The sequence below is a fragment of the Lynx rufus genome, unplaced genomic scaffold (assembly GCF_022079265.1).
Source record: "Lynx rufus isolate CCGP_SWC_20201006 ecotype Redwood Valley unplaced genomic scaffold, mLynRuf1.p SCAF_4, whole genome shotgun sequence".
Classification (NCBI taxonomy): Eukaryota; Metazoa; Chordata; class Mammalia; order Carnivora; family Felidae; genus Lynx; species Lynx rufus.
In genome coordinates this window covers 126,387,056-126,410,699 of record NW_025814856.1, presented here as the reverse complement: position 1 = coordinate 126,410,699, position 23,644 = coordinate 126,387,056, and the positions used below count along the sequence as shown (strand labels likewise).

Genomic DNA, 23,644 nt, shown 5'->3' with positions numbered 1-23,644 from the left:
TTTCTATCCCCTCTAAAGAACTTTTTTACAAAGTTCCTCAATTTTTGTTTGTCTGAGAAAGTCTTTATTTCTCCTTCACTTTTATTTTTTTTTTTAATTTTTAACGTTTTTATTTATTTTTGAGACAGAGAGAGACACAGCATGAACGGGGGAGGGTCAGAGAGAGAGGGAGACACAGAATCGGAAGCAGGCTCCAGGCTCTGAGCCATCAGTCCAGAGCCCGACGCGGGGCTTGAACTCGCGGACCGCGAGATCGTGACCTGAGCTGAAGTCGGACGCTCAACCGACTGAGCCACCCAGGCGCCCCTCTCCTTCACTTTTAAAGGATATTTTCACATGATACAGAATTCCAAATTGCATTTCTTTTTCTCCCAGCACTTTAAACATTATCAGTTTAGTTTCCTCTTGTTTGAATGGTTTCTGAGGAGAAGTCAGATGTAATTCTTAGCTGTACTCCTGTGTAAGTAAGATGTGTTTTTTCTTCTCGTTTCTTTCAGAATTTTTCCTTTGTCTTCGATTTTCTGTAGTTTAAATACCATATGTGTAGATTTTTTTTTCTTTTTTTTTCTTTTTTTTTTTTTGGCATTTATCATGCTTGGTGTTCTCTGAGCTTCCTGGATCTGTGGTCTGACATCAATTTGAGGGAATTCTTTTCTTTTTTATGTTTATTTATTTTGAGAGAGAGAGAGGGAGAGGGAGAGAGAGAGCACACAAGCAGGGGAGAGACAGTGAGAGACGGATAGAGAGAATCCCAAGCAGGCTCCGCACTGTCAGCACAGAGCCAGACGTGGGGCTTGATCTCATGAACCCGTGAGATCATGACCTGAGCTGAAACCAAGAGTCATACACTTAGCCTACTGAGCCACCCAGGTGCCCATGACATTAATTGGAAGGAATTCTGAGCCATTTCAAATATTTCTTCTTTTCCCTTCTCCCTTCTCCTTCTGGTATTCCCATTATATGTAGGTACACCTTTTGTTGTTGTCCCATGGTTCTTGAATATTCCAGGATGTTTTTTTGTTATTTTTTCGTTTTGTTTTGTCTTTTTTTTAATTTTTTGTTTTTCAGTTTTGAAGTTTCTATTGAAATATATTCAAGCTCAGAGATTCTTTCCTCATCCATGTCCAGTCTACTAATAAGCCTATCAAAGGCATTCTTGATTTCTTTTATTTATTTATTAATTTATTTATTTATTTATACATACATACATACATACATACATACCTCTAGCAATTGTTTTTGGTTCTTTCTTAGGATTTCTCTTTCTGATTACATTACCCATCTGTTCTTGCATGCTATTTATTTTACCCATTAGAACCTTTAGCATATTAATAATAGTTGGTCTAAATTTCCCAATTTGATAATTACAACATCCTTGCTATGTCAGGTTCTGATGCTGTTCTGTTTCTTCAAACTTGTTTTTGGCTTTTAGTATGGCTTGTAATTGTTTCTTAATAGCTGGACCTGGGTGAAAGAACCACTGTCAATAAGCTTCCAGTAGTGTGGTGATAAGAGGCATTCTATAATCCTATTAGTAGGTGTCAGTCTTTTATGAACCTGTGCCTCTGGGCTGTAAACTTCACTTGATCTTAGCCAAAAGGCCGAGAAGCGATGGGCTGTAAACTTCACAAGTGCTTTTCAGGTTTTTTCCTCCCACTTAGGTGCAACAAGATGGCTAGATAGGGCTGAAATTTGGTATTTCCCCACTTCCCTGTGTGTTGGGCTCTGAAAGAACCCTAGCAGGTTAGGCTCTAGTAAAATAATTTCTCCTAAGACAGGCTTTGTTAAGAAAAACACAGTGCCTCTGGTCCTTTTTCCACTCCCCCTGCCAGAAGTGGGAGGGTATTTTTCTCTGATACTCACTGTAAGAACCTGTTGAGCTCGTAGAAGTAAAACTCATAAACATCTGGCACTTCCCCTATTACTGGGTCTCCCTGGAGTTTGTGATTCTCAGACTTGTCTACCCTGTGCCTCCAGCAACTTATCAATTATAGTTTAGTTTTTCCTACTCTCCAACTGGTTCCCATGGAGGTTTTTGCTCATGGGTTTCTGTTCCACTAAGTTGTGATTCTCTCAATTTACCTGTCATTTTCAAATTTGGGGAGCAGGAGTTTGCCTTGTGACCTAACCTCTCTTATGGATCTAAGAATTACTGAACTTTTAGTTTGTTCAACTTTTTACTCGTTAGGATGAAGTTGCAACTTATGAGCTTCTTAGATGCTGGACTTGGAAACTTTGTATTTCATTTTTATTCAATTTAATATATATATATATATATATTTATTTATTTATTTATTTATTTCCCTTGAGACTTCCTGTTTGATCCATGGATTTTTTAGAAGTGGGTTTTTTAGTTTGCAAGTGTTGGGAGATTTCCTTTTTATCTTCCTGTTACTCATTTGTGGCTTAAATTCGTTGTGTTTAGAAAACACACTTTGTAGCATTTTGATTCTTTTAAATTTGTTGAGGTTTTATGGCCCAGAATATAGGCCTCTTGATATATATTCTGTGGGCACTTGAAAAAAGTATGTATTACATTATTCTTGGGTGAAGTGTTTTATAAATGTTGATTAGATGCTGTTGGATGATGGTGGTGGTGATATTTTCTCAGTGCTTGCTGATTTTCTGTCCAGCATCTATCCATTGTTGAGAGAGCAATGCTGAAGTCTTCAACTATAACTGTGGATTCATCTATTTCTCCTTTTAGGTCTATGAGTTCTTCTTCATATATTTTACAGCAATGTGTGAAGTGCATAGGCATTTAGGATTGCTGTCTTCTTGTTGGATTTTTATTATTATATAATAATCCTACCCCCTTCACTTATAAATTGTTTGCTCTGAAGCCTACTTTTCCTGATACTAACATAGTTACTTTTTTCTTTTGATTAATGTGTATATGGTATATTTTTTCATCCTTCTACTTTCAGTCTGCCTTTCTCATTATATTTGAAGTGAGTTTCTTGTAGATAGTTGAGTTATGTTTTTTAACTGTCAATCTCACATTTTTTAATTATTGTATTTTACCACTTACATTTAATGTAATTATTAATTTGTTTCAGCTTGAGTCTGTTATTTTTTGTTTTCTGTTTGTCCTTGGGTTTTCATTTCTCTGTTTTCTTTTTTTTTTGTCTTCCTGTGGGTAATTTGAAGATTTAAAAATTATATTTTGATTTGTCTATACTTCTTGAATATATCTCCTTATGTAGCTTTTTTTAGTGGTTGTTGTAGATATTACATATATGTAACTTATTACAGTCTATTGCTGTTATCATTTTACTAGTTCAAATAGTGCATAAAACTTACCCCCTTTTACATCTCTTTACCCTTCTCCCTTAATAAAATCATCATCTTAAACAATTCCTCTACATCCATTTAAAACTACATCAGACAGTACTATGATGTTTGTTTTAGCCTTCAAACTTTTTTTTTTTTTTAAGTTGAGAAGGGAAATCTATTTTATTTTAGTCATTAAAAAAAAATTCCCTCCTTGGACAGCTGGGTGGCTCAGTCAGTTAAGCATCTTGACTTTGGTTCAGGTCATGACCTCACAGTTCATGGGTTCAAGCCCTGCATTGGGCTCTGTGCTGACAACTCAGAGCCTGGAGCCTGCTTCAGATTCTGTTTTTCCCTCTCTCTTCCCCTCCCCTGTGCTCCTTGTCTCTGTCTGTCCGTCTGTCTGTCTCTCTCTCTCAAAAATAAACAAACATTAACAAATTAAAAAAAAAATTCCTTCCTTCTTGATGTTCTAAGATGCCTTCTTTTAGGGTAAGTCTGCTAGCAACATATTTTCCTAGTTTATTGTTTTGGTTTTTTTTTTGTTCCATCCCTCATGTCCAACTCCCTTTAATTCTTAAAGGCTGTATTTTGCTGGTTATAGGATTCTAGGTTGACAGTTTTTTCTTTCAGCATTTGGTAAAGGTGCCACTTAATTCTGGCCCTTCATGGTTTCTGATGAGAAATCTGTCATCAGTTGAATTTTTTTTTTCCTTTAGGTAAGATTTTGTTTTCTTACTCGTTGCTTTCAATATTTTTCTTTTTCAGTTTTCACAAGTGTTCAAAAGTGTGAAGTGTCTTGGTGAGGATTTCTTTGGTTTTATACTATTTTTTGTTTGCTCAGCTTTGGTTTCCTCTTTTCTCTTTTCAAAACTTCAGTGATAAAAAATGTTAGATTTTTTTGTAATAGTCCAAGAGGTCCTTAGATAACCTTATTTTTTTCAGTCTGTTTTTTTTTCTGTTATTCAGATTGAGCAATTTCTATTGTTCTATCTGCTAGTTCACTGATTATTCTCATCTATCGCCCTCATTCTCCTGTTAAGTTCATCCATTGAGTTTTAATTTTGGTTATTGTATTTTTCAGTTCTGAAATTTTTTGTTTGTTTCTTTCATATCTTCTATTTTTTTGCTAAAACTTTCAATTTCTTGACTAAGACTTTTCTGTGTTTTTATTTGTTTCAAGTACATTCATAATTGACTCATTGGAGTCATCTTGTTACTGCCAGATGGGTATGGAAGTCCATATTCTTCCCCTGGCCTCTGTTAACCCCAAGGTGGGGGTACTCTTCATTGCCATTGAAGGGATCAGAATCTGACTAACTCTGTGATCTCTATAGACACCATAATGTGGATGGCTTTGTTACCCCTGGGTGGTAATGAAAGCCCTGACTCTTCACTAGGCCTCCTCTGACATTACCCTACTGAGCAAGGAAAGGGTTAAGTTATTTCTGGTTAGGGTAGAAGTCCAGGCTCCCTACATGGTCTATACTGACACCATGAAGATAGAGAGCTTCCTAGTTGGTTTTCTCCTACAACATCCCAGTGGGTAAGTTGGGGTGACTTGTTAAAGCCTAAAGAAGGTTGAAGTCTCTGTTCTCAATTTGACCTTTGTTGGTAGGAGTGGGACCACATGTTTTTATTGTTGTTTTCTGTGGTTTTTGGTTGAGAGTTATTATTGTCTATAAAATTTTTATGTATTCCTGGGCCTCTGCTTTCCTGGTCCTTTAGCTAGAGAGAGAAGGCTTTTGTTGGTCTTTTTTTTTTTTTTTTTTTAATCAAATTTATTACCACGTGTATTCAAGTACTATGACCAAGGCTATGAGAATAGATTGGCTGTGTTTGCAACTTGTTTGCAAAAGCCATTCAAGGAGTTAGGTTCACACATTTTCATTTTGACTCGAGAATATAGCTTTGCATATTACCTAGAAAGACGCCATGCATAAGCAAAGGTCATGATTTTTAAAAAGTGCTACATCTCCTTTCTCCTCATTTATTTTTTATTTTTATTTTTTCAATATATGAAGTTTATTGTCAAATTGGTTTCCATACAACACCCAGTGCTCATCCCAAAAGGTGCCCTCTTCAATACCCACCACCCACCCTCCCCTCCCTCCCACCCCCCATCAACCCTCAGTTCTCAGTTTTTAAGAGTCTCTTATGCTTTTGCTCTCTCCCACTCTAACCTCCTTTTTTTTTTCCTTCCCCTCCCCCATGGGTTTCTGTTAAGTTTCTCAGGATCCACATAAGAGTGAAACCATATGGTATCTGTCTTTCTCTGTATGGCTTATTTCACTTAGCATAACACTCTCCAGTTCCATCCACATTGCTACAAAGGGCCATATTTCATTCTTTCTCATTGCCACGTAGTACTCCATTGTGTATATAAACCACAATTTCTTTATCCATTCATCAGTTGATGGACATTTAGGCTCTTTCCATAATTTGGCTATTGTTGAGAGTGCTGCCATCAACATTGGAGTACAAGTGCCCCTATGCATCAGCACTCCTGTATTCCTTGGGTAAATTCCTAGCAGTGCTAGGAAGCAATAGCAGCAATAGCTGCTAGCAGCAATAGCTGGGTCATAGGGTAGGTCTATTTTTAATTTTTTGAGGAACCTCCACACTGTTTTCCAGAGTGGCTGCACCAATTTGCATTCCCACCAACAGTGCAAGAGGGTTCCTGTTTCTCCACATCCTCTCCAGCATCTATAGTCTCCTGATTTGTTCATTTTGGCCACTCTGACTGGTGTGAGGTGATATGTGAGTGTGGTTTTGATTTGTATTTCCTGTTGGTCTTTTTTGTGTCTGCGCCCATTGGTGTTTCTGTTGCCAGGATCTTTAACACCAATTCTGAGAAAATGAGGCAAAAAGAAAGTCCCAGAAACTCATCACCATTTTGTGCCTTAGGTCAGTCCTAAGATCCCTGGCTAGCTTGCCTTTTCTCTACCTTTCAAAGTTTTCTTAGATTTGATTTATATAATTCCCAAGAGCTTTAGTCTCACTTAGAGAAATAGGAGAAAGTACATCTACTCCATCTTTCCCAAAACAGAAATTCATAGTATTTAAACATTTATATGTTGTTTTTTCATTTTGGTTCTGTTCAAGTTATTTTTTAATTTCCAATATGGTTTTTCCTTTGACCCATCGTATATTTGGTATTGTGTTGTTTAATTTTGGTTTCTAGATTTATTTTTCCTTGCTTTTCTTTTCTTTCTTTCCTTCTTTCTTTCTTCTTTTCTTTTTTGATTTCTGTAAGTACTTCTCAATGTCATTTGCAATAGTAACAATTGTATAGTATGGACCTGCCTGAGATCTAAGATGAAAGAAGCAGTTTTCTGTACCAGCTTTGTCTATTTCCCAGCTAACCCTTCAAAGACACTCTTCTGTTCTTCTGTGATTACCTGTGTAACTATAGCATGAATGCAAAAATCAAAAGACAACCTATTTCTTGAATCTTCCACTTTAGTTGATGTTGACTTACTCTGTGTGTAGGATGAGGATTTAGTTTACTACACTAGCTCCCTTTCTCCCAGCGTTTGATACTTATTTTTACTTTTTTGGTTATTTTTAGAACTTTATATAGTAAAATCTCTGTTTCTTGTTTCCTTAATTTCCAACAGTATGGTCTCTTAGCTAATTTTTTTCTTTTCACTTGTTCAGAGATACTTATTGAATAATTAGCAGTTTTCAGTTTCCTTGATGTTATGAAAGAGTAATCATGATAATGTAAACTTGATAGCATTATAAGGGACGAGGCAACAAGGAGTCATTCAATCTCATTTCCCGTTGCGTAGATACAATGTGGAGATCTGGATTTGCATGCAACCTTCTCTAGTACTGCAGTGTTGAAGTGGACTTCCATACTTTTTGCGTTCATCAGGGGATTAATTTCTCACCTACAGCTGAAAGTATTAAGTGTGGAACAATATGTTTTAAAAAGGCAAAGCATTTAATGCTTAACTGTATGCCAGTATGTAATTTCTCATCTCCCATCACTCTTACAAGATGGTTATCACTAATGTCCTTTTAGAGATGAGGTGTGTGAGGTTCAGAGGTTGAAGGATTGATTACTTCAGACTATCAAAACCATAATTTACAGAGTCAGAATTTGAGTTTAATTCTGACTTCAAAGCAATGCTTCCCTATTATATCAAGCTACCTTCCAGAAAGGAGTATAATTCTAGATTTAGCACATGCATTTAATGTAATAAAGTTTTTGTACATGGGTGATAAATACACAAGAATATATAACTTTTTGCATAAGGCCAGTTTTATACAAGTAAGTGATAAAACAGTAAATCTATACTTTTTGTATATGGAAAGATGTTTATTATGTTTGGTGATGCATATTACATTAGCATTTTAGATAATATATAATCCTGAATCACTTTAGCTCTGTGTGTGTTTTTGTATACCAAGGGGGAAACTGGAGGGATGATCACCAAAATACTAAAAATAGATCTAGGTGGTTTTCACTTTCACTTTAAACTCTTTATTTATTTTTTTATTTCTTTTCCCAATGATCTTGTATTATTCCCAAATCTATAAAATTATTATTTTTTAAATCCCCCAACCATGAGCATTTTGTTGTAGTTTTCTGTTGTTGTCCTTTTCCCTTGTCTTTAAACTTCACCAAAGTGGATTGCAGATTGGGAAGAATTAGTTAATTAAATCTGCTTGGTTTAAGTTTTGTTTTGTTTTTTTAATTTTTTTTTATTTTTGAGAGAGAGACAGAGACAGAGACAGAGTGTGAGCAGGGGAGGGGCAAAGAAAGAGGGAGACACAGAATCTGAAGCAGGCTTCAGGCTCTGAACTGTCAGCACAGAGCCTGATGTGGGGCTTGAACCCACGAACTGTGAGATCATGACCTAAGCCAAAGTTGGACACTTAACCAACTGAGCCACCTGCTTGGTTAAAGTTTTAATGGGCACAAGAGCTATTATCCCATATGCAGTTGGTTTTATATTTTGTAGACTATAACGAAAATAAATTCAGTAAATGAAATGTTATGAAATATTCCCGTAAATCATTGTATTTTGCTATTAATAAACACCATATTTTAATTATGTACTATTATACGTGGTTTTACAGCTACTGTTATTTATGTTGTAGAATTGATTACAAGAACATATTACAGAGATACTGATCATAACATACATTTTTGTAGATGTGCATTAATTAGTAATATACAACTTTAGTTTATTGTGTATATATATATATAATTTTAAAAGGACTGTTTTCCAAGTGAAATGATTTAAATAAATTTGTCAAAAGTGTATAATGTCAAAGGAAGCCATCATAAAGTAGTATTTTGGAAAAAGTTTTCTTATGAAGATATTTTTCTCCATCATCTCTTTTTGTTTTTGTCTTTGTAGGTGATTATAGCCTTCTGGTATCGTATATTTGTGGGAATAATGAGTTTATTTGGGCTAGAAGCTAAGACCTGCTGGAATGTCACCAGAGTAGAACCTTTAAATGAAGTTCAAAGTTGTGAAGGCATGTTTCTTTCTAAATGCTGCCATGTTGTCATTAATATTTACAAAAATGTTTTATAGAGTTGTGACTCATTTTAAGAATTATAAATTACTGTGATTGATTTGTTTTCTTTAAAACACTGTAGAGCTGATTAAAAGAGTATAAATAGAATAAAAAGATTTAAAAAAAGTTTTGGGGTAGTTTAAATGTATAAAATTGGGGGATGTAGAGTAAACAGTCAAATATCTACCTGTAATAGTTCATGTAAAAATTTGGTTATGCATACATACATAAAAATCAAATATGCAATTAATAGATTGCTTTAGAAATACTGTTTCTTATATTCTCACAGTTCATGAATAGTTCTACTTGAACTCTCCGTATACATCTTCATTAGCACCTTTGTCAAAGAACCCCATTTGGAATCCTCGGTTTCCCAGGATCTATAATTGTCACTTCTATTTGAGATATTTGTCGTTTAGCACTTTTAAACTCTAAGAACTTTATTCAAAGTCACATATATCTACTTGCATAATATTTGCATTTTTTATTTCTTCATATTCTCTACAACATGACTACTTAACTGTATTTTATAAATATATTTTTTAGATTTGTTTATATAACATTTATTTCTTAGAATGTTTGCTAAATCTGTATTTCTGTATTTTCCTTACATTTTTCTAATTTTTTCAGCTGATCTTTGTAGCATCTAAAATAGCATTGATAGGGGATAGTTGAGAGGCGATTAGACTTTTTTTGTACAAAGTAATCAAGAAAATGTTTCATAAAATGAGAAACTTTGTAATGACTCAGCTTAGAAGTTAACATTTTTTTCTGAAGGATGGGGAAAAATTGCCACATATATGTATGTGTGTATATATGACACACATATATATATACACACACACATATATGATGTTTATTAAGTTGCCACTAAGTGATAGGTTATTGTTTGCACTTAGAACCCAGATGAGCTAGGTAGGCATAGACCTTACCCTCATAGAGTTTACACGTAAGAGGGGTGTTAGTGGTTACAACTGTGATGGATATTGTAAATAAGAAAATCAGGTTGCTGAGTTTAGGAGTAAAGGAGAAGTGTTTCAAGATTAGGAACCAGAATATTCAGAAGTCCTGAGGCAAGAGAGAACTGAAAGAAGGCTAGACTTTTGGGAGCAGAGAGAGAAAGAAGAAAAAATGGTGTGAAGTGATGCTAGGAATGTAAGGAAGGGTCAGAAAACAAAAGGCCACATGCTGGTTAAGGATTTTGTACTTTGTACTTTATTCATTGAAGAATGTTAGCAGATTAACATTTTAAAAACATTATTTTGACAGTTATATGGAAAATATATTAGTAAAGGACAAAAGTGGGTTTAGTGAGACCAGGAGGAGACTATTAAGCTCTTAGCAAGTGATTGCGGTTGTGTGTGTATGGGGGGGGGGGGGAGATAACTGGGAAATGCAGAGATTTGTGGGATATTGGAAGTAGAATTGACAAGATTGGGTAATCGATTGATGGGGGAGGGGAAAGTGAGTGAAGTCCTGTTAACATTGGTTTCTGGCTTAAGTGATAGTTTCTTTGAATGGAAAAAAACCTTTTAAAAGTAGCAGGTTTGGGGTGCCTGGGTGGCTCAGTCAGGTAAGCTTCTGACTTCAGCTTAGGTCATGATCTCATAGTTCGTGAGTTCAAGCCGTACATCAGGCTTTGTGCTGACAGCTCAGAGCCTAGAGCCTGCTTCAGATTCTGTGTCTCCCTCTCTCTCTCTGACCCTCCTCCACTCATGCTCTCCCTTTCTTTCTCTCAAAAATAAATAAACATTGAAAAGATGTTTTAAGGAGCAGGTTTGAATTGCTACATTAGTTTGAGATACCTAGGAGACCTGAAAGTGGGGAGGTCAAGTGGCTACCTGCCTGGATACATATGGGAAGAAGAAAGTCGCAAAAAGAAAGTCACAAAGGATAAAAATAATGCAGTAGGTCTTCTCCTGTAAATACATCAAGTGACTTTACAGAGAATTCTAGATACTGAACAATAGCAACATCACTTTAACAAAATAATACACCACCAACTAATCATTGCAGTATAATAATACTTCATTAGGGCAAAGTATAAATGTAACTACAATAAAGTATAAAATTCAAATGTAATAATACGTGATATAAGGGGAAGGTACTTATGTAACTATTAAGTAGAGCAGCAATCTGAAAAGCAAATGTTTTCAGCAAGTTCTGAACCCTGAATCCAAGGCACTGAGACAGTTATGCCCAATTGCCTTATAGTCATTTATTCATGAAGTACTAATAATCTGTGTCTTTTTTAAAGGATTGGGAGACCCTGCTTGCTTTTATGTTGCTGTGATTTTTATTTTAAATGGAGTAATGATGGGATTGTTCTTCATATATGGTGCATACCTGAGGTAAGATTACTGTGTTAGATCTTTCAGTGGACCTATAAAGACTGGCTGACATTTTCTGATTAAATGAAAAGGATAAGTGTGAGATTAATTGATTAATAGTATGAAATTTTATACATTTATTTTATTTTTTTCAGAAACTTAGTTAATATCACACAACCAGAAACTAAAGCTGTCACTTAAAGGCCTCTCTTTTATCCTTCTGGGTTTTGTTTTTGGGTTTTTTTTGTATTTTTTTTTTTAAGACTAAGATTCCTTAACAAAGCCTTTAGTGAGAATACCACCAGGCCATATGTAAAATTATTATAATATTAGAGGAATCTTTGGTTGGCATTAGTGACTGATTATTTCTAATTTTATTTCTAATTAAGAAAGTATAAAAGAAAACATATATCACTATGGCAGACACTTATATTTGATAGCCTATGTTTCTTGTTAATGGTACCACAATTTGGTTTCGGGTAGCAGTGTGTCCAGTCTCAGGTGATAGGTTGAAGTTTAATTATGATAATCATGCAATCTGCTTCCCACTCTCCATTGCTTCTTGCTTGGGATGGCCATGTGAGTTAGTTTTTTCATCGAAAAATACGATGGAATCAGTCTTGTTTATACTTAGGAAAGCATTTGTCTTTCTGACAAAAGGATAGATTTCAGCTGTCTTTTCTCTGTCTTCTGCTTTAAAAAATTTTTTTTTAACCTTTTATTTTTATTTTTGAGACAGAGAGAGACAGAGCATGAACGGGGGAGAGGCAGAGAGAGAGGGAGACACAGAATCGGAAGCAGGCTCCAGGCTCCGAGCCATCAGCCCAGAGCCCGACGCGGGGCTTGAACCCACGGACCACGAGATCGTGACCTCAGCTGAAGTCGGACGCTTAACCAACTGAGCCACCCAGGCGCCCCTGTCTTCTGCTTTTAAACTTTAGGGTGATGCTTGGAGTTGCTGCCGTCATCTTGTGACCAAGAGGGAAAGGCCACAAATATAGCACCTAAGTCTGCCCTAACATCCTTGTGCTGGTGAACCAATGCCAGCAGACACTTATCTTTCATTTTTTTAATTGAATGATATCAGCCACTTTTGTTAGGTTTTATTTCTTACAGCAAAATATATTCCTAACTGATCAGCAGCTTTCTTTATAATGTTATTCTTGAATTTAAAGTTGAAAATCTAGGGGCACCTGGGTGGCTCAGTCAGTTGGGTGTCTGACTTCAGCTCAGATCATTATCTCACGATTCCTGAGTTCGAGCCCTGTGTCGGGCTCTGTGCTGACAGCTGGGAACCTGGAGCCTGCTTTGGATTCTGTGTCTCCCTCTCTCTCTGCCCCGCCCCTGCTAATGTTCTGTCTCTGTCTCTCAAAAATGAATAAACCTTAAAAAAAATAAAGTTAAAAATGCAAAAGACCTAAAGAAATGCAAAAGACCTAAAATAGTGGAGACATTCTTGAAGAAGATAGGAGGACTTGCTTTAGTAATCATTTCTGTATTATAAATCTGATGTAAATAAGGTAATGTGATTGTGGTATGGGGATAGGCAGGTAGAACAGTGGAGTAAAGCAGGTCTCAGAAACACTTGGCCCATTTAAAGACACTTGATGTATGCTGAGAGTGGATATTGTCCATCAGTAGGTAAGGACCAGCTTCTCAACACATGGTCCTGGAATCACTGGAAGATCATTAAGGAACAAAGAGAAGTTGAAACTGTACGAAAATTAAATCCTAGAGTAAAAACTCAAATATGAAAGAAAAAATATAAAATGCTTAGAATGAATATCAGTAACTTGGGATAAGAAAAGATTTCTTTAAACAAGGAACAAAAGTTTAGCCATGAAGAAGAAAACTAATAAATTTGATGGGAAGAATTAAATTCCTCAAGGCATTATAAAATGAAAAGATAATCCACAAACTGGGAAAAGATATTACAAAGCATATAACCAACATTGTATCCAGACTTTGCAATCACATGGCACTCCAGGTGCCAGGAATACAAAAGAACCTCTGTCCTTTTAGAATTTATATTCTAGAGAGGAGACAAGACTAAGAAGACAGACAACCCAATAGAAAAGTGCACAGAGTATTTATGATCAGACATATATGAGAAGAATTCCAAATTGCCAATAAACTTATGTAAAGTTGACTACCATAATTACTTATCAGAAAAATACAGATTTTATCCGCAAGGATATTTCACATCTACTAGATTGGCAAAAGGAACTTTTTTTCTGTGGCAAGTGGACATACAAATTAGTACAACTATTTTGGAAAAACTGTGTGCATTAATTTAGTAAAGTTGAAAGTGTAGATACTTTCTAACTCTGCAATTCCAATTTAAAGTATATACACCTTTAAATACAGGGAACAAACTTGGTGTTTGCCACGGAGGAGGGGAATGGGGAATGAGCAAAATAGATAAAGGAGAATGGGAGATACAGGCTTCCAGTTATGGAATGAGTAAGTCACGGGGAGAAAAGGCACAGTATTGGGAATATAGTTAATGGTATTGTAATAGTGTTGTATGGTGACAGATGGTAGCTACATCTGTGAGCATATCATAATGTATAGAGATGTTGAATCATGTTGTATACCTGAAACTAACATAATTGTGTGCCAATTATACTATGTACACCAGAAAGTATGTATTGCAGGTGACACCAGCAGTGTTGTTTGTAAGAGCTGCAAGCTGAAAACAACTCTATCTATGAACAGAGAAATGTACCCATTACAGTTTATTAATAGCGAACTACTACACAACATTGAGAATGAATGAGCTGTAGCTATACACATCAACATGGATTATTCTTACAAATAGAATGTTGAATGAATGAAGGCAAGCACAGAATTAAAGAAAGGCTGCATACTTCCATTTGTATACAGTTTAAAAACAGATTAAAGTAAATCATAGTATGTGTATAGATGTGGTTATATTAATACAAAAATCAGGATAGTGGCTTTTGAAGGGGTGTCAGGTAGGGACCCAAGGCGTGATCAATTTTCTATTTCAATGATATATAGTGGTTGAAAGGATGTTCACTTTATATTCTAGAAACTAGAAAATTTTATGTATGTTTTAATATATGTGTTTTAGGAAAATATAAGCTCATCAATATTTTGATGGAAAAGAATTATTTTTAGATTATGTTGGCAGCTTTAAAATGTTCTATTTTTGAAATTATCCATATTACTCTTTTTTTATATGGAAAATGTTATACAAGACTAAAACTTTTTAAAGTTAATATTTTTCCCTGGGAGAAGTACCCAAGAGGTGATAGTCTTCTCTGAATTGTTTACACAGTTCAGGAATATCAAATACATTATTCAGCTCCAGTCTTTAAAAAAAGGATATATAGATAAAACAAATGTTGGCTATAAAAGTGTTTACCCCCAAATCAAGAGCACACTGTATATATACTGTATGTCAGCTAACTTGACAATGAATTATAAGTTAGCTGACATACAGTATATGTATATATATGTATGTGTGTGTGTGTATATATATATATATATATATATATATATATATATAGCATCACCAATATTGTGACGAGAGCAGAAACAATGGCATATGAGAAACAAAGAAATAGGAAGCAGGGGTAAATTTATATTTCTTACACTGGCTACCCTCGCCGTTGGCAGTAACTTGGAATGTAGCTATTCCATTTCTGTTCTTTTGGTGGTTAATAATAAAACATTAACATGCTTATCTGACTTTATCAAGTCTAAAATTAATTGAGATATTTCCCCTTCTTACAATACAAGGAATTTGAGGACACTTTGCTTCAAAGCAGCCCCTCATATCTTACAATTATTATCGTAGTTTAGTGCTACTATTTCCCCTCCATAGCAGTCACTGTTATCGCCATTTATGTTGTTGAATCTTGCTCACATTTATATCCACATGGTCCTACTTTCTGTATGCTACAGTCTTCTGTCTCTCACAGGTTCCTCCTCGCAATTTCTTTCTTTTCAAAGGCATTCTTTGAATTTTCTTTCATGAAAATCTGTTGATGGTATATTACTTCCTATTAGCTTTCCTTTGCTTGTTGTTTTGAGCTCATTTCGTTAGTTCTTCAGTCATTCATGTGATATTGTCTTCCAAGTGTGAAGCCGTGGATACAGTGATGACAATGTACAAAGAAAAGGCAACTTTAAGAAACAGTTCATAATCTTTGATGATTATGAGCTAATCATCTGGGATGATTAAGTTTTGCCATCTGGGATCTAAGTTTTGCATTTTGCATTGCTGTTTCTTTGGGACTTAACAAAAGAATGTAGTAGTTTAGATAGTTCAGAGTTACTGCTAAGTGAAACTTTTGGGCTCTTGTCTTCATCTCCCAGTCACTGAAATCCAATTTCAAAAACAAAACCTGGCCTCCATTGAGAAAATTCAAAGAATGCAATATAGGCTTTGAAATGCTGGCCTGTAAAAAACTTTTATGTTCACATGTATTTTGTTTAGAAAATAATTTAAATACAATAAATTATAAAATTCTGATTTCTTTATATGTATACTTTGTATGCTTGTACATTCAAGATTAAAATATTAACTACATGGGTACTTTTGAAATTGTTACTATCATTTTATATGGTTCAGTACTGTGGTGTCTTAAATATGACTTTAAATTGTAAGAGATAATTTAGTGAGAAACTCACTATATTTTGCATGAATTATGAACGTATACTCTTTTTTTAACAGTGGGACTCAACTTGGAGGTCTAATTACAGTATTATGCTACTTTTTCAACCATGGAGAGGTTTGTTTTCTAGAAAATAATTTTTAAGAAATAGAAGGGGCTATATAGGAACAAGGAAATACATTCATCAAAACAATATATAATTGCATGTTACTTAGGACTTCGCAATATTTTAAAGAACCTTATGTTGTAAGTTGATATTTTAATCATGTTAATCCACATTTTTACATAATTAGAATTCATGATGTGAAGTATCTTGCTTGGTTTTTAGTATACCTACATTTTGTAGAAAAAGCAAATACTCTATTTTGTTGAAAAAGCAAATACTGTACTTGTTGAGTTCAGGCACTTGATAAACATCTCATTTACTCATACCACACTTTTTTGCAAGGTAGCTGTTCTCCTCACGGTAGAAGATGTGAAATTGTAATTTAGGCTGGTTGTTACTTATGCAGGATTTCACAGTCAGTACCTGGTGAAGCTGGGTTTCCCATTCTCCATCTGTCTTGCTCTAATACCTTGTTTCTGTTATTACATCAGGCTGCCTTTTTCAGTTACACAAAATGCTGAATTCAAAATAGAAATTTACTAACTCAGTCCAATGGGGTATAGTCTACCTACAAAGAGCTCATAGAAACTTAGAGTATGATAGATTCATTCAACAAAATACTGAGTACATGACCTATGCCAGATTCTGTTCGATGCTGAGGATGTGGCAGTGAAAAGAGAGAGAATATGACTGCTAGCTTTTGGAAGCAAAATATGTAATATGTTTTGGCATGGGTTACATAGGGTTGAAGTTTCTGTTACTACTGGGAAAGGCAAACACTTGGTGAATTTTAGAAAACTAGTTAGACAAGGGAATCATAAAAATTATACATAAATATCTTAAATGTATAAACTTAAACGAATACATTGTCATTCACCAGGTGTTAATATAAAGGCAAGAACTTTTCTTTGAGTATGCCAAACTTTCTTAAACATACCATAATTAATCTTCCAAAGTTTATAGTTTTGGTTTCTTAGAATAGGAGTAATAAGAGTTTATAAGAGTTATGATTTTCTCTAGAATTTTAGAATTCTTGACATAGAACTTTTATAATATTCTCACTCATGTCTTAGAAATGATTAGTTTTAAAGCCTGTACAAAATGTTAATACTTTCATTTATGCATCACATTAGTGATTTACAAATACTTCCAGTTGTTTTTAGAAATTTACAGTTAACTCTTTTAAAGATATATTTCACGGATTCAGAGACCATCTTAATTATTTGTACTGTGTGTCTGTACTCATTAAACTTGTTATGTGTAAATTCTCTTGGTGCTTGTGCATGCCCTAGATGACATTTGGTTAAATATTTTTCTGGGCCACAGCCCTGGGATGCCAGGATCATTAGTGCAGAGCTAGAATGTGGATCTGGTTGTCAGTCCCAGAATCCTCACCACTCCTATGCCTGTCATCTTGTTTGTCCTTCAGGTTTTCTTATATTTGGCATGATACATCTTTCACTTGCTTCTGGACTTGCTAGTCAGTGGCTTTCTACCTAATGCCTGTATGCCCATTAAGCGAGCTCCAAAAACTGAGAAGCTATCCCAGCTATTCAGAAATCAATGAGTCTGGTATTAAAAGTATTAAAACCAGCCTACCCATGGTTTTTAGATTAATAATGTTTACTGTAATGGAACATAAAGCAAAGTAAGCATTTTATTGATTTCAGGCTACCCGTGTAATGTGGACACCACCTCTCCGGGAAAGTTTCTCATATCCATTTCTTGTACTTCAGATGTGCATTTTAACTTTGATTCTCAGGTAATTTTTGTTTATAAACAAATCTAAATAAATTATGTAAGCTTTCTTAAAATATGCTTCAACTTATTAAAGTTATAATTGTAGAATTTAGTTTTCCTTTTATTTATAGTTACTTTAAAATTAAATTGAGTATCTAGTTGAGAAAATTATCTAAAATTACGCAAATAATTGCTTTCCACTTGAGTCTAGACTACAGATTTTTCGTAATCTAAATTCCTAGAGAGATGGTTTCTTTTTATATTTTTGAAGTGATTTTAGTCTGACCAGTCAGGGGTTTCCTGGAATGAAATGTGTTAACTACAATATTAGGATTATACCCGTGAGTGCATGTATTACACACTCTGTACTTTAGTCCAGAGTCATTTTTGTTTGGTAAATATAACTGAGTACTTAGTGAATATATTTTGTGATAATATAACAAAACAATATGAACATTTAAAGTTTTGCTTTTGAAAATTTATATAACATAGTGTAAGGATTTATCAAAATCCTTTATAAATCTTTATAAAAAAGAACGGCTACAATTTTATGATTTACACAAAATGTTGTACATTTCTTTTTCATATTCGAAAAGATACTAACACTATCTGTGGTAAAAGGTGTTGGTTACTGATATTTCATAATTGCAGACTGGACAATTTAAAACTTCAGTGTGCAGTAGTTTATAACTGCATTCCAGAATTCTCTTTAAGTCATCATTTTAATTTTTTTCTTTAAATTTTTCTCATTGTTAATTTATTACTTCACCAGCTTGTACACTTTTCCTCCATTGCTTTTTGAAATATAAAAATGGTGGTATGTAAAACTGTTGCTGCTAATATAGGATAAGTACCTTGAGCTATGCAGGGTCAGTTCATGTTCTATTTTCTGACCACATTGCTGGAGTATTAAATTTCTTATGTTATGCACAGTGAAAGGAAAATAAACTTTTATGTTTAAAGTATTTTATTTACTGGTAAACTAGATACAGTATTTACACTGCTAATTTAGATTGTTTTGTACTAAGCATTTTTATGACAGGTATTTTCTTTTTAATGAGTTTTTAAATTTGACTATATTTTGTTGCCTTAGATCAAAGGTAAGGAGTCATTAGATTTCATCATTTTGCAGTTAGCTTTTCTGTTTAGTGATAGCTTAACTTTAATGGTAAAACTTACTGGTATTAATTCTCTCTATTAAGGACCTCGAACAATAGTAGAAGGCATTTTATTGCACTCTGTCTTTCCAATGTTGCTTTTATGCTTCCCTGGCAGTTTGCTCAGTTTATACTTTTTACTCAGGTAAGATGATTTCAAACTAATTTAAGTTGAATGCAAGATGTACTTGGTTGCTTTTGTAGAAGTTTTAAAATGTCATGATGTTACTGCTCTAATAGTTTTTTAAAATACGGAATAATTATAGTTCTACATTCTATTAATGTATTGGTTTAGTTAGGCAGATATTAATGATCAACACGCAAAAGACCTTTTCCTATTTAAGTCACAATTTTTCTTGTTTATTTTTGAGATGATCTCTATAAATTTGCCTGTAGATTTTCCTTTTATCTTAGGAATCACTTTGGATGCCAAGCTACCCAGCATGGTAAGGGCCAATCCTATTCTTCATGGTAGGGGGTATCTGCTTCTAATCTAGTTTACTGTTGGCTGTTTTGTCTGAAGAGCAGAATCGTACTGGACAGTGCTTCTCAGGGCTTCAATCGTGGTATTATTTGAGTGAATTTGAGGCCATATCCTGCCATTAAGTAACTAACGGCCAGAAACTGAGCTGGAAAAGCAGAGAGTAAAAGGTCAATTTTGATGAAATTTCATGATACCCAAAGTTTCCATCAGAGCTCCTTTCTACCTAACTAACTAGCACTGATAATAATAATGTTCTCTATTGCCGATAAGAAATTGTACCAAGAAGACTGGTGCTGCCCATTATCTACAAGGAATGAAATGATAATCTCAGCTTAATTGGTGCTACATGTTTAAAGTATTCTCTGTGCTTTACTTCCTTAGAGTTGGCCCTTCCAGGTTGTAACACAGAGAGTCTGGTTTCCATTATGTGCACGTGCCAGCATAGATTTCTAATGTGCCTCACTTCCTCGCAAGCACATGTATTAATCCACTGGTGCTGATGAGACTGCTTAAGTAGCTGTTTGGGTAATTTTGATACCGCTTTAATGATTTTTGATCCATTCAAAAGATGTGCTAGGCTTTTCTTTCTTTCTTTTCTTTTTTCTTTCATTATTGAGATACAACTGATGAGCAATAATTTATAAGTTTAAAGTGTACAGTGTGTTGCCACCTACTCACTTTAAGGCCAGTGTCTGCAGAATCATGATGAAACCTTCGTCTGGGGGCAAGAAAAGAAGCCCGTTGTCTACATTTTCACAACAGAATGTCAACTCTGTTGCTTGTATCTAATGAGAGGGCTCTCTTTTCAACCAGAAATTCAAACAGCAACATTTCAGCAACTGAGCAGAATTTTCGCCCCTTCAGTGTTTCTCTTAGCCACAGCTTATTTGTGATACTTAATAAGGGTGGTCCAGACTTGTATATCCTAATGATACTGGTCTCTGAGAGGAAAGAAAGGGAGACTAACATATGCCAGATTTCAGTTTCACAGTTTATCATTTAATCCTCAAGGAGTCCAGTCAGATGGGTATTATAGATAAAGAGAGGCTCAAAGATTAAATTCAAATCAAGTCTATCCAACTGCAAAGCTCCAGCATTTTCCAGTTTATTTTTGTTGCATGTCTAAGGCCTTTGAACTCTTCTCTGTTGAAGGCTGCACACTTGGCTATATTATCTTACTTCCTTGCTAAAATGCCTTCAGCTTTCATGCAGCAGTAATAAAAGAAATATGCATTTGAAGAACATTTCTGTACCTTTTGTGAAACTATAATTAATTGAGTGTACTCTATTATCTAATTGCTTTTCTATATAAGTACCTATATGACACATCTTTCATAATTAGTGTCAAGATTAATTTTCCTCACAAGGTGAATTTATGAACTTCCTTTTAACCACTGTATCATATTAAATGAGCTGGACTCAAAAGGAGACCGGCAGAAAGCAACTGCATTTTTTCTCCTACTGCCTCTTAAAACCTTCATTCTAGACTTGTTTCTCCCCCATATTTAGATGAAATTTCAGGAGGTTCCATACCTATTCCTTTCCTTTTCATTTTGAAGAAGTTTCATTTCAGTAAAAAAAAAAAAATCTTTAAAATCTTGTGTTTTCTGACCACAAAACATGATATATATCCACTTAACTAGTTCTTGGTTAATTTTCCTTAATAATGTTACATAGATTTTTAGAGACCTTACAGATCTTTCATTAGATTTATTCCCAGGTATTTTCTATTTTTGATGCATTTTAAAAGATTGGGTATTTTATATTTGTTAGGTATATAGTTCTACATATGTTAATTGGGCAAAGTTTCTTAATTATGCTATTCAATTTTTTTTGTTATCTACTATTTTTGTTTGCTTATTTCAGTTACTAGAGGGGGAATGTGTTAAAATCTTCTACTTTAACAGTCGATCAATATCTATTCTTTAAATATGTTGATGTAATATTATGATATGCACAGTTGTTAAATATTCCTTTTAGTTATTTTTTTTTAGTATCAAATTTGTTGTCAAATTGGTTTCCATACAACACCCAGTGCTCATCCCAAAAGGTGCCCTCCTCAATACCCATTACCCTCCCTTCCACCCCCCATCTACCCTCAGTTTGTTCTCAGTTTTTAAGAGTCTCTTATGCTTTGGCTCTCTCTCTCTCTAACCTTTTTTTTTTCCTTCCCCTCCCCCCTGGACTTCTGTTAAGTTTCTCAGGATCCACATAAGCGTGAAAACATATGGTATCTGTCTTTCTCTGTATGACTTATTTCACTTAGCATAATATTCCTTTTATTTTTATGTAATGTGCCTTCAAATTATTTTTTTAAATTTTTTAATGTTTAGTTTTGAGAGAGAGAGAGAGACAGAGACAGAACACAAGTGGGGGAGAGGAAGAGGGAGAGGGAGACACAGAATCCAAAGCAGGCTCCAAGCTCTGAGGTGTCATCACAGAACTCACATGCCATGAGATCATGACCTGAGCCGAAGTCAGACGCTTAACTGACTGAGCCACCCAGGCACCCCTGTGTCTTAAAAAATTTTAAGTGCATCTGTGTGTGGTAAGAACACTTAACATAGATATCCCATCCTCACAAATTTGTTAAGTGTAGATAGAATACAGTATTGTTATCTATAGGCTCAGTGTTGTACAGATCTCTAGAGTTTATTGATATGTCATAACTGAAACTTTTTATGCATTGATTAGCAACTTTCCATTTCTTCACCCCCCTCCCCCCCACCTAGCCTCTGGCTATCACTATTCTATTCTTTGCTTCCATGGGTCTGTCTATTCTAAATACCTCATATAAGTGGAATCATGCAGTATTTGACCTTCTATGACTAGCTTATTTCACTTAGCATAATGAAATTATGAATTATCCTCATTCATATTGTGCCATATTACAGGATTTACATCTTTTTTAAGACTTATGATATTCCATTTTATGTGTATGACACATTTTTAATCCATTTATCCATTGATTGTCATTTAGGTTATTTCCACATTTAGGATATTATGAATAGTGCTACAGTGAGCACGGGAGTGCTCGTATCTCTTCAAGATTCTGTTTTCAATACTTTTTTGTTTGTTTTTGTTTTTATCTTGTTTTATTTTTTATTTTTTTTTTAAATTTGCATCCAAATTAGCATATAGTGCAACAATGATTTCAGGAGTAGATTCCTTAGCACCCCTTACCCATTTAGCCTATCCCCCCTCCCACACCCCCTCCAGGAACCCTCAGTTTGTTCTCCATATTTATGAGTCTCTTCTGTTTTGTCCCCCTCCCTGTTTTTATATTACTTTTGTTTCCCTTCCCTTATGTTCATCTGTTTTGTCTCTTAAAGTCCTCATATGAGTGAAGTCATATGATTTTTGTCTTTCTCTGACTAATTTCACTTAGCATAATACCCTCCAGTTCCATCCACGTAGTTGCAAATGGCAAGATTTCATTCTTTTTCATTGCCGAGTAATACTTCATTGTATATATATACCACGCCTTCTTTATCCATTCATCCATCAATGGACATTTGGGCTCTTTCCATACTTTGGCTATTGTTGACAGTGCTGCTATACACATGGGGGGTGCATGTGCCCCTTTGAAACAGCACCCCTGTATCCCTGGGATGAATGCCTAGTAGTTCAATTGCTGGGTCTAAGGTAGTTCTATTTTTAGTTTTTTGAGGAACCTCCATACTGTTTTCCAGAATGGCTGCACCAGCTTGCATTCCCACCAACAATGCAAAAGAGATCCTCTTTCTCTGCCAACATCTGTTGTTGCCTGAGTTGTTCATGTTAGCCCTTCTGACAGGTGTAAGGTGGTACCTCCTTGTGGTTTTGATTTGTATTTCCCTGATGATGAGTGATGTTGAGCATTTTTTCATGTGTCAGTTTGCCATCTGGATGTCTTCTTTGGAGAAGTGTCTGTTCATGTCTTTTGCCCATTTCTTCACTGAATTTTTTGTTTTTTGGGTGTTGAGTTTGGTAAGTTCTTTATAGATTTTGGATACTAACCCTTTATCTGATATGTCATTTGCAAGTATCTTCTCCCATTCTGTCGGTTGCCTTTTATTTTGCTGATTGTTTCCTTTGCTATGCAGAAGCTTTTTATTTTGATGAGGTCCCAGTAGTTCATTTTTGCTTTTGTTTCCCTTGCCTCCAGAGACGTGTTGAGTAAGAAGTTGCTGCGGGCAAGATCAAAAAGGTTTTTGCCTGCTTTCTCCTCAAAGATTTTGATGGCTTCCTGTCTTACATTTAGGTCTTTCATCCATTTTGAGTTTATTTTTGTGTATGGTGTAAGAAAGTAGTCCAGGTTCATTCTTCTGCATGTCGCTGTCCAGTTTTCCCAGCACCACTTGCTGTAGAGACTGTCTTGGATATTCTTT

General features: G+C 34.9%; 1 protein-coding gene across 1 annotated transcript in view; it reads left to right on the top strand.

The window, feature by feature from the left end:
• The window catches only part of DPY19L2 (dpy-19 like 2), a 94,302-nt gene that overhangs the window by 12,001 nt on the left and 58,657 nt on the right, over window positions 1-23,644 (top strand). Inside the window, exons 5-9 of the mRNA XM_047097360.1 lie at window positions 8,649-8,769; window positions 11,069-11,162; window positions 15,847-15,904; window positions 17,564-17,655; window positions 18,836-18,935. Of these exons, the coding sequence (XP_046953316.1) occupies window positions 8,649-8,769; window positions 11,069-11,162; window positions 15,847-15,904; window positions 17,564-17,655; window positions 18,836-18,935 (465 nt within the window). The remainder of the gene's footprint in view (window positions 1-8,648; window positions 8,770-11,068; window positions 11,163-15,846; window positions 15,905-17,563; window positions 17,656-18,835; window positions 18,936-23,644) is intronic.